General features: G+C 37.7%; 1 protein-coding gene across 1 annotated transcript; it reads left to right on the forward strand.

Annotated features, from left to right (window-relative positions):
• Positions 1–207: 207 nt before the first annotated feature.
• Positions 208–972, forward strand: LOC113359514 (protein DOG1-like 2). The gene has a single exon (XM_026603131.1). It carries the CDS (start codon positions 208–210, stop codon positions 970–972), a length of 765 nt encoding a protein of 254 aa, XP_026458916.1.
• Positions 973–12,717: the final 11,745 nt, after the last annotated feature.

Raw genomic sequence — 12,717 nt, forward strand, 5'->3', positions numbered from 1 at the left:
TGTTCTAGCAGTAGTTCACTACCACGTGTATGCTTCATCTTTTTCATTTTCTTAATTTTTCTATTTTAGAACCTAACTCATAGGACTTTGTTTCAAGTTTGTTTAAAACCTAATTTCCTCGCTACAAAATTTCTTCCTCTTCCATTTTACTAAGCTCTTTCTACTTGGTTTCTGGCTCTAGAAGTTTATCTACACGTGTCTATGGAAATGGGAGGATCAAGATCGTGTCCGTTTCATCGTTGTTTTGAGAATTGGATCAACCAACAAGAGAAAGATTTAGACGAGTTAAATCAAGTAGCAAAAGAAGATAGAAGAAATGATGAGAAACTACAAACCATTGCTGAAAAAAACATAAAACAGTTTCAAGAGTATCATGAGAGGAGAATTCTATTAGTCAAAGAAGATCCAGCTTCATCATTCTCACCAACATGGACAACACCATTTGAAAACTCGTTCCTATGGATTGCTGGTTGTAGGCCAACTCTAGCCATTCAACTCGTTTATACACTATGTGGGACTGAGTTAGAAGCTCATTTAGAGGAGTTTTTACAAGGTATAAGAAGAGGAAACTTAGGTGAACTTTCATCCGTTCAATTAGGTTTAGTTAATGAACTTCATTGTAAAACAGTGAAAGAAGAAGAAATGATATCCAACCGATTGGAAGTATTACAAGAAGATATTGGTGAACAACAACTTGCATCGTTGATCAACACTTCACATGATTGTGAAACTAATGTGCAGGTAATGAATAAAGCAGTCGATGATCACGCGGCGGAGTTGGCGAGCATTTGGGAAGAAGCTGATAGATTAAGATTGAAGACAGTGAAGGAACTGATACACATATTGACGCCACTACAAGCTGTTGATTTTCTGGTTGCTGCTAAGAAACTTTATCTGTCGATGCATGAATGGGGCCAAACAAGAAGAGACAGCAATCCTCATCATTTTGTTAGTAATCCTCATGAATCTTAATCTCAATCTCTGCAAGAATATAGTTAAGGTAATATTATAATTAATTATGCTTTGGTTTTTTGTTTTTTTTAGTAACTTTTTATTATAAATCTAGCTTAGGTTTTTTTTAGGGTGGGTTTTATAGGTTTTATCTTTTTTGATAATGATAGTTTACATTTGCGCCTTGTTTAACGTAAGTGATTAAACAGCTGATGGGGGTCTTTAATAAGATACTATTGGAGATAAAGAAGAGCCTTTATCACTAATTTAATTTCTTTCAGTGAGTAATTAGTAAGATTCTTTATTTTTATTTGCGCTTTTTTTTTTTGTTTTTTAAGATTTTCTGCTTTAAAATTTGTTTGCGCCATTAATTGTATGAAATGACCTACGCAACGTTGAGCATGGAATACCAGGCTACTAGTATTAGTTCCGAATTCCAAAATGACGTTCAGACTTGAGAAGCTAGTTAACCTAGGATCTTATCGTGTTCTAGGTCACTCTTTCGCCGAGGTTCAAGTGGTGGTGATCAGTTACATAAACCAGCAGAGTCGATTATTTTTGCAAGGACCATTAACCGCTATGAATTTCTTATTTTAGTGTACCGACCAAGCCTCGGAATCAGAACCTATTTACTTGCCCAAGGCCTGAGTCCTCCCGCCTGAGTGCCATACGGGCGGGCTTAGAGCGCGAGTGGTAAAGCTGCAGCATCTGTTCTTGGGAGGGGCAGTGGGTCAATTCAGTCAAATGCCAGTTGTAGCGCCGATTTATAGCTGTTGGTAGCTGCCTGCACATGCAGTGCGGCGTTTTTGTTTCCAAGTGGCGCAAATGCCAGTGCATTTGATTACGTGAGGAGGTATTGGTGCAACTACCAAAATAGCAATAATTAGTTGTCTTCCCTATTCCAGACTGAAGAGTGCAACTTGGGCAGTTTGATTAGATCCAGGCCTGCCTAAGTTGCCTTAACCAAACCCATTAAGAAGGGTCAGGCCTATTTTAGAAGAATGATTTTTCGGGGACTACTCGAAAAAGTGGGGGACTATTTTGTGATACAAATGTCCACCCTACGTTATAAGGGATGTCCTAAAAAATTAGGGAAGATTAATCTGTCCTTATTCTAATTAAGGTTGTAACTAATCCTAATAACCCACTAATCTAATCCACTACCCACTAATATAACCCATTAATTAAATTCTAATTAGAACCTTAATAAAAACTTAAAATCAGTTTCAAAACTGATTAGTCTTTTCTTCTTCTTCTCCTCTTTTTCGTCAACATCTTTTTCGTCAACATCGACGTTAATCATCGATTCGAAAAAATTTCATCGTCGATTAATCAATCTTCATAAGCAATGCGTGTCAAGCAAAACACCCAGACTTCCAGGATTGAGTTCGGGACTCCCACATATCGTGAATCTCCCAAAACAATTGCTACTTCAAAAAGAAGTTGAACCACCGTTCAGAAGCAAAATCAATCATCCAACAACAACCAAGAAGTCTGATTCAAGTGAAATGCAAATCCGCGGATAATTTCCTCCATACTCATTCTTTTCAATTCGTTATTTGTTAAAGAAATCGATTAGAAATCATCAAAACGCATTGAAAATGGTAATTGTATTAGACATTTCGGTTAGGAGAATTTTTTGTGTAACCCTAGAATTGCTAACCGAACTCCAAAAATAAGAACAGTTCGGTGTGCTCGCAAAAAAATGAAAAATATCTGGTGACCGAACTACACAGTTCGGTCTACTCGAAAAAAAATCTCTCTTCACCGAACTCAATTTTTCCTTTGAAAGAATGAGTTCGGTTTTGTCGATAGTTTCTCTTGCTAACCGAACTTTTGAAATATTTAGTTCGGTGTGCTCGCAGAAAAAACTCTCATAACCGAACTAAAATTTTCAAAAGTTAAGAATGAGTTCGGTTTTGTCGTTAATTTTTATGGCTAACCGAACTTTTGAAATATGTAGTTCGGTTACGATGGATTTTTTTTTGGTAACCGAACTATAGTCTGCTAATCACAAGTGTTGTGTTTACTTTATTCTTTAGTTATATTTGATTTGATAACACAATATTCTCTTATGTTTATCTAATACTTTGGTTTTTGCTCATTATGAACAAAGGAAAAATATTGAGACTACAACTAGATAAGGATTTGAAAACTCCCACCCCTTGTGGAGCAAAATATTTAGATTTCCGAAAACATGGTGCCACAAATGCTAAACATGGAGGGGGCTTGTTACTGGAAGTCAACCAAGATAATGTTCGTGATGTAATCCAAGATGTCAATGAAGAGGTGATGGAGAATACAATTGATAATGTTATTGAAGAAGAGAATGATGATGAAGAAGAGCAAGGAAATGAAGACCAAGGAAATGAAGACCAAGGAAATGTAGAAGATGATGAAGAAGAAGAAGAAGAACTAGAACCCGACAAAGAAGGAGAAGGACAAGAGGAGGAAAAGGAGGGAGACGATGAAGAGGAGGAAGAGGATGGAGAAGAGAGAGAGGATGATGATGAAGAAGAAGAGGAAGAGGATGGAGAAGAGGGAGAGGATTATGATGAAGAATATCAAGAAATTGTTCCCGTTAAAGAGAAAAAGAAGTCGAAGCCTCCTAGCAAAAGATACTCACACATTCCCCATCCTGATTTGTGTTTGCCACCGGTGGACCCAACTTATGGTACTCCAAATGATTGAGGGGAAACATTGTTTGGATACAAACACTCATGGGCTGCGAAGATCTATGCGACAAAGGTATTCTTTAAGTTCATAGTGTTACGTTCTTTTCGTATTAATAATATTTCGTTAAGTATTAATAGTGTTATGTTCTTTTCGTAGGATCATAACGATGCAGTTCGTCTTATTAAACGTCAAAAGACGCCCACATGAGATCTTTCTTTGGAGTATGACGAGTTTGTAGCCAAGGTTAAAGAATGTGTGTTATGGAGAGCTATTGAGTTAGCACATGTGGAATTTGACACTGTTGCCGTATCCGCATTTCTCGAGAGGCATTATCCCGAGACATATACTATGCATCTTCCATTCGGTGAGATGGGAATTACTCCCGATGATTGCCATAATATCACCGGCTTATCAGTGGAAGGTAAATGTCTTCGAGAAGGATACAACCCCTCAATGAGTTATAAAGCTCTTGAAGATTTGGCTCTAAAATATCTAGGATGGGATGCAAGAAAGTCTCAATGTGAGTTTAGACGTGCTGTGAGATCCCCTCAACGTGGAGATGAGTATAATCCAAGAGAGGAAAATGGAACATTGAAGAAGAAGGTCAAGAAGTTCAAGTTGGTAAAGTTGAAGGCAACATTTAGAGGGACAAAAAAGAAGGTAGAGAAAGGAAAGTTGGTGATGGACAGGGAGACCCTTAGTCATCATGTCACCGCTTTTTGGTTATATATGTTAGGAACTGTCATTTTCCCCGACACTTTTGGAAATAGAGTAGGGCTGCACAACGGGTAGGGTGGGTAGGATATGGCATATTTCGCCACCCTACCCGCTGACTGGCGGGTAAGAAATTTTTTACCCGCCACTAAACGGATAAGATCCTACCCGACCCATTAATTGGCGGGTCGGGTAGGATAGGGTGGCGGGTATAACCGTTTTTTTTTTTAATTTTCTATATTCTGGACTTTCTGGTTACTAGTTACTACCTTGACTGTGTATACAAAAAATGCTTCCCAAAAAACAAAAATGAAATCTTGCAACAACACAACAAATAAGAGCCATCCTATCTAAATATGTACTCAATGGTACTGCCAATCTAACTAGGAAAAAATGAACAAACAAAAGCATCATGCCTTCACAATAGTTACACTTCCCCCATTTAATACCATCTTCATCAAAACTCGTCGTAAAATTCCCCCATACCCAAGATGTCCTCTTCCGCTTCTTACTTTCTCTGACCTCAAGTTGAGAAGATGGTAGAGGTGGAGGTGGCGGAGATGCAACAGTACTGGCCCTTCGTTAGAAAAATTGAGATGCAGCTTGAGAGGGAATATGAGGTCTCGTTGACATCTCTTCTGTAATATCAACCATGTTTTCTCACACTAAGCCTGCACATACTAAAACCAACAACATTAAATTTCATAGCTTTAATATGTAGTACAAGAAATTGCAAAAAAAAACCCAGGAATATAAATGCTAATTACAGAGCAAGGTGTAATTAAGGCGCATAAAACTAGTACTGTGATGATTGATTTCCCAGTTAGTATGTGGTCTTAATCCCATTAGCAGCCACCAAGTTTGTTACTCTTGACGTTTAATCTCTGATAACGTCCTTGAAAAGAGTTAAATTTACAAACTGCTTCTGCACTGTGAGACCTATATCCTAAATGAACTAGTGTCCTTGCATTTACCTCCTTCACATGCACAATATCACCAAAAGGATTGTGTACAGACAATTACTTACTCCAGCTTACATCAGAATATATTTACAGCTCTATGAATGATCCTATCTTGTAGATCTGAAGTTTCCTAATTTCTACAAAATTAACACATTCCAGAAAATCAACCTTTAAGTCTCTGTGGTAAATTAATTTACAGACATACTGATGTGTTTTTGCTGGTTCCAGACACCCCTGCTGGCACCGTGTCGAGAACCTATATATCTAAATTCAACGCTTAGACCTTGTGTTCCCATCATAACTCTTAGACTCCATGCATCTAATCATGGTACAGGGGACTTCATGGATATATTACAACTTTTTCAAAGAACTCCCCTCCGGTGACTGACTCCAAAACGATAAAAATCTTTGTCTTGCTTCCCATCACCTAAACCAAGAGAATATATCATTTACAAAGATGACAAAAAAATAAAAATTAAAGTAAAATAGAAACAACCTTGCAGTATAGTTTTGGTCATGAAGAAGAAGTATAAACGGTTGAGTCAAGATTCCGTATGTCCCAAGTTTTGCCCTAAATTGGGTCGAATCAGGCTCCAAGCATGTTGAACATTTACAAAAATTGACAATTTAAAGTGCAAAAAGAAGATACCTCGTACAACTGAACGACGTACCGGTGCTTACATCAGAATACATTTACAGCTCTATGAATGATCCTATCTTGTAGAGAGACTCACCCTGGGTTCAAAAGAGAACCCCCAACGTTTGTTTGCAGGACCCGCTGAACTGACAGCAGACCCGTAATCCTAATTAAAAAGCATTCAGGAATATAAATGCTAATTACAAAGCAAGTTGTAAATTCTAATGTCGCACATCAGTTCACCAAGGTCGACAATGGTTAGTATAATAACAACCACATGGAAGAGTAAATGAATCCTTCTAAGCTTCCCGCCCCAGTCAAAATAACTGATATTTTGGATCTATTATAGCCACATAAACCATTACATTGATGAACAAAATCCTTAATCAATAGAATGTGCCTTTCCAAGCCTTTCTAGATGTATGCACATTTTCATCCATCGACCACTAAACCAAAACAGCCTTATCCAAAGCAAAAGTCCGGACAATACTAGGCAGAAACATATAACACTTGCATTTTATCCATTAAAGGTTTTACAGCCAAGATTTGACAACCAGCGAGAGACACTGAACACAATTAGCTTAAGTAATTTTAACTATACAATAACTCAACTCAACATCACAGATTTTGAGAATGGAATTGAAAAAAATCAAAAACTTGAACTGAAACCTAACATACTCATAGCTACTGCTTATCAAATCTCAAGATGGGTATGCACAGAATCACATAAATCAGTCATACCCTAATGAAAAAACAAGTACTAGAAGAACAACAGAGGCAACACTAGGTCATTTCAAGAAAATAAAGAAACACATAACTCATGTAAAAATAAGGAACCCTAATTTAATTTCCCTAAAACAAATTAAGAAAACATGCAATCATGGTCATTACGACCTACCCAAGTTATAACTTGAAAAAATGAAATCAATCTACAACACCTTGATTAAATAACTAACCAATTGAATTAAGGGCAGAATTTTATTTTAAAAAACAAAACCACTAAGGGAGATCCTTACCTCTCGCACCCAAAATTGACAAACCCCAAAGATAAAGCTTAGCTGTAAGCTTGAAACTTTTGTGTTTAGAGGTAAAAAAGATACTCGATGGAAATGGTTACTTTAGATTTCTACTGATACATACGTTTTGATTTCGGTTAGGATGATGAATGAATTGTGACAGTGAGTTTCGATCTTCGATATGAGAGTGAGGTTCCTCTTCGATTTCTAACTTTGATTTCTAATTATTGAGAAACAAACTGGATTTTCAATCTAGGATTCTGGGAGATCCTGTGTATACAGGAGAAGTATGAAGAGATGAAACGAAAATGAATTTAGTTTTTAGGTTGAGTTGATTAATAAAAAACCAACGACAAAGATGATCAATAATAGAAAAATCAACGGCTACTAACGGCTGTTAGATAAATAGGCGGGTAGGGTAGGATAATTTCGAGCTTTACCCGTCACCCTACCCATCTAACGGCGGTTAAGAAAATCTTTACCCGTTACCCTACCCGCCAAATAGTGGGTAGGATAGGATACGGTTAAAAAACTGGCAGGTAGGGTAGGATTGGCAGATATGGGTAGGGTATGTGCACCCCTAAAATAGAGTGGATGCACATTATCTACAGCTTTTGGAGCATATCGATGAGATGAACAAATACTTTTGGGCCACTGGTGTGCTTGCTTTTGTTTTTAGAAGAGACGAGCAAAGGTTCGAGGATTAAGTGTAATCAAATTGGAGGTTACTTAACTCTTGTTCAGGTGAGTTTTTCTACATTTTTAATTAGCAAATTATTCGCAAAATTTTTCTGCTTCCAATTCAATTTTCATGTACGTGGATATTTTCGTATTTTCGCATAGGTTTGGATTTACGACCACTTCCCTAAATTGGGATTGGCTAGGTAAAAAGAGCTTTATCCCTATGACCAACCTACAACAGGAAAATGGTTGTTTTTGGATGCACAAAAGAAGTCTAAAGAAGAGCAGTTGACTTCGTTGAGGGAGAAATTGGATAAACTTAGTGTGAACGATGTGGTATTTCACCCATACGCCGTACCCGATGATGTCTCTGTAGATGAAGACGACTTGAATGCTTTCTCTAGCGTCACGCCTTACTATGGACCAGTTTGGTATCCTAGCGGCTACGCAATATATAATCCAAGGAGAATACTAAGACAACTTTGTTGCGTCCAAATGGATCCCGACGTGGAGAAAGAAAATTTCACTTTGATGGTTCAAGGAACAAAGAACACCGAGAAGTATTTTGAGCCAAATCATGAACCAACTCCTACGGTAGCACGTTGGAATGCACTTACTAACTACCACATTCTAAGAGGTGATTTGGTACCTTGTGATCAGGGATACGTAAATGCATGTGAGGAAGATTATATGGAGTTTTATGAAGAAATTAGTCATCCTTTTGTGATAAATAAAGAACAACAAGCTAAGGCTGATGCGGAAAAGGAAAAGGCAAAGGAGAGGAGGCTAAGAGAGCTCAGAAGGAGATGCCTATTTGTGGAGAAGAAGCAAGAAGGTTATGGGATAATGTGGTAAGAAAATTTCTTTCTCTTATACTTTTCGGTTGTTTCAAACTATTGAAAAAATATTTACTTGTGATTAAAATTGGAATTAGGTGTTGAAGGGTTCGAAATTGTTGAAGAAATGGATGGCTAAAATCAAAAGTGGAGAGCCGATGGAGATTAAAAAACAAACCGCCTACTACAAGCAGTGGGAGGGTCTTATAACTAAAAGAATGATGGATCCAAGTAGATCTAAGCAACTGAAGAGGGGTCGAAAACCAGGAGAAGGTTCAAGTCGCGATGTGGACGAAACCGGTGGAGGAGATGAAACCCCAAGTGATGAGGAAGTTCGACCTAAAAATCGTGCTAAACAAGGAGGTGGTAAAAGGGGTCGACAACAAGGAGAAGGTTCAAGTCACGATGTGGAGAAAACTGGTCAAGGAGATGATAACACAAGTGATGAGGAAGTTCAACCTAAAACTCGTGGTAAACAAGGAGGTGGCAAGAGAGGTCGTAAAACTAGTCGTTAGTGATTTTGTATGATTTTAGTTTCAAAAGACACCTTAGTTATGGATTTCGTATGGATTAACTTGGTATGTTTGTGTGTTTTAAACAATTACTTGAGGATTTCGTAGTTTGGTATGTATAACACTTTTATATTTGTTTTAGAACCTTGTTTGTGTTTTCAATTTTTATTGGGTTTGTGTTTTCAATGTTATAAGACTGAAATATTGAAATACAGTATGTTTTCGGTGACCTGCAATTTTTAAATTTGTAACCGAACTTGCAGTTCAGTTACCTTTGATAAATTACTGGTCACCGAATTCTTTTTTAGGTTACCTAGTAAAATTCTACCAGGTTACCGAAGTCATAGTTCGGTTGCCTCGCAACACTTTCACGGGTCACCTAACTTTCCTGTAGGATGAAGCAGTTATCCTTCATCCATATGATATTAGTTCGGTTAGAAAAACATAATTTTTCTTGTAACCGAACTCTCAGTTCGGTTAGCAGACCATTATTTCTTAAGTCACCGAAATGTTCTCTGGAGATTCAAATTTTTGCCATTGCACATGTTGGAAAACTCATTCTTTTGATGCAGAAATCACATAGACTAACTCTTAGGTTTGTTTTGGAGTGTTTTTGGAATCGTATATATGCTTAGTTTGGCTGTGAGCCTCCACAAAAAAGTTCGGTGACCACTTGTATTTGTCTTGTAACCGAACTCGCAGTTCGGTTAGCAGACCATTATTTCTTAGGTCACCAAAATGTTCTTTGGGGACTCAAATTTTTGCCATTGCACATGTTGGAAAACTCATTCTCTTGATCCAGAAATCACACAGACCAACTTTTAGGTTTGTTTTAGAGTGTTTTGGAATCGTATATATGCTTAGTTTGGCTGTGATCGTCCACAAAATAGTTCGGTGACCACTTGTATTTGTCATGTAACCGAACTCGGAGTTCGGTTGGATCGCAAATTTTTCTCTCCTAACCGAACTTGTAATTTTGAAATTTAAATGTCCTTTAGCTGACACAAATATAATACATAATTTTAAATTTATGTACTATATATCAAGTAACGGCTAATTTTATAGCCGTTATACACCCAAGTGGTATATATATGGTGTTTCATAGTTAACATTTTGTTACAAAATTTCCTACAAATGACAGGTACTACTCCTAAATTTACTCTATATGAAGATCTTTCTCTTTGCAGAAACTACATATTATACTATCCAAAGAGGGGTGAAGAACGAAGAATGAATGGTATTATGTGTCAAATTTATTGGGGGTAAATTCATGAGAAATTCATCTCCGTCACAACAAACCCTTATAACCGTGATCATCCAGCTTTGTTCATTCGATATGGAAAGATTAGAGATAGAGTTGTGGAATTTATGGCTTTATTTCATATTGTAAGGAGGTATCGACTAAGGGGTGAAGGATTCGTCGAAATCATTTTAACATCAAAAAACGAATGGCGAAGATGGAAGAGAAAGGATTTCAAATATGAATATCATTTCCGCCTCCTTAAAGACTTTTTCATAACGCGTTTCGGATATTAGATGGTACGTAATTTTATTTTGGAAAGTCCTGTAAAAGTTCGGCAGAGTCCTATAATTACATATCCTAACCGAACTTGTGTCTCGTATAGTTCGGCATTGTCTTGTAATTTCATTTCCCAACCGAACTTCTGTCTCGTACAGTTCGGAATTTCCCTGTAATTTCAATCCTAACCGAACTTCAATGTCAAATTCAGCAGTTAAAATGTTAGGCTTCTGAACTAGAGTTCAGTAACCTGGTAAAATTTGGGCAGCTAACCGAACAGAAAGTTCGACAAGCTCTGTATTAAAATCTCCAGTATCTGGAAACTACATAAAATACTAACATTTTCTCAAATATTAATACCACTTTTCAAAAAACATAGTATTCCATTGATAAGCGTACTTAGTTCCATTACATGTGTCATTTAATCATCTGCAAGTGAAATTTGACCTTCATGTACAATTTCTTCCGACTTCTTCAAAGCATTCCACATCTCCATGTTAGGCTCCTACATGATACACCAACCCAACATTCTATCCGGATTAAATGCAGGCCAATAAGACGTACCATATATTGGAGGCAATGGACAATCATGTTTTAACCGGAGGCCTATAAAGTGGTTGTTGTTAATCAATGCCATCACACATCTCCTTCGTTTTAGTTGCTCGACACATACGGTTGTTTTCGGGGTGAAGGTGAGACTAACATATTTTGAGAAATAATGAACCACACAATTGAATGCCTCGGCGATTAAGTGTCCACATATAGGCATGCTCATCCAATAATCCGATGTCATCGGATGGGCCCCATGAAGACGAAGTTGATTCCTAACAAATTGCTCACTGAGACTACCCTCCCCATCGCACAACATTGTCTTGTAAAAGGACGGATTCTCCTTTAGTTTGGACAACAACCTTTGCCTTATATGAGTGATTTCACATCCATTAATTCGCTTGGAACCTTCGATGAAAGGCCCAAGTTGTTGATTGACAACATGAAAACCACAATTACCATCCGGAGGAACGTCGTCGGTGGATATAATGTATTCTCTAATGTATAGAGGTAGCTCATTCAAATAGTATTTATTTGGAGCCTCAAGCTTTACGTCTAGGGAAGATGGTTGGATGGGGCATATTGGAGACTTAAGCTTCACGTTTCCGGAAGATGGTTGGCTTGGTTGTGATGGACACATCAGACCCTTTTTCTTCAAATCTCGCTCACTTGTTTCGCCTTTCTCCTCAATACTCCTACCCCGTTTCTTGGTTTTCTCCAAGTACATTGTCGCGGTATATTCATGGCCACAAGGATCTCTAGTATTTTCGTTTTTCTCACTTTTCTTCTTACGTAACACCTTTGCATATTCTCGTAGTTTCTTTTTAGTTTCTTTCTTGCTTGGTCTACCTTTCGGTTTGCCTTTTGCCGGTTCATAGACATTCTCTTGCGTTTGTGGATATATAATTTTCCTCATGTCATCCCAAAAGATTTGTTTTTGGAGGTTATTCATGCCACGATACATCTCTAGTACGGTTCTACCCATCTCATTATCACCAAACTCTTCTTCGGATTCTTCTCCCTTTGGAGAAGGGATGAAACTTAGATGCTTCCAAAATGGATCAATGTAGCTTAAAGCGATTAATCCATGCTCGTAGTTTATTATCATATGGCGACAAGGAAGTCCCATAGACTTCTTCATGTTACATACACACACCTCATCCGCCTTGGTTTCTCACTTATCAATCAACTCGACTTCTATAATCAACAACTTCATACATTGCCGGGATACGTTGTAATGGATCCCCTTGAACAATGGGTAGTCAGCATATTTTACGTTCATTTTGAATATACGTCTTTTTTGGAACTTCTCTTTAATTCTATCAATGTCACGCTTGAAATAATTTTCCATAGCATTCCACACGGTTACGAAGTTATCAACACATCCAAAGAGATTCTTCTTCAACCGGTGGTGAGCCGACTCTACTAAACTTGTCGATTGATTTCCCAAGTGTTTATATTGGTTGGTATAGGCATAAACAAACCTCTCTTTGTGTGTTTCCAACCATTGGCGAAGAACATACGATACAACACCGGGGTAATCGGGAGTATCCCAATGGGCGATAAACTCCGCAAGATTTAGATAATACTCTTCCTCGGTAAGGGACCAACACAATGATTCTCATTCACCATTGAATGCAACCCATTTAGCGTAATTTGTATCG

This window comes from Papaver somniferum, chromosome 3 (genome assembly GCF_003573695.1).
Source record: "Papaver somniferum cultivar HN1 chromosome 3, ASM357369v1, whole genome shotgun sequence".
In the NCBI taxonomy this organism is placed as follows: domain Eukaryota; kingdom Viridiplantae; phylum Streptophyta; class Magnoliopsida; order Ranunculales; family Papaveraceae; genus Papaver; species Papaver somniferum.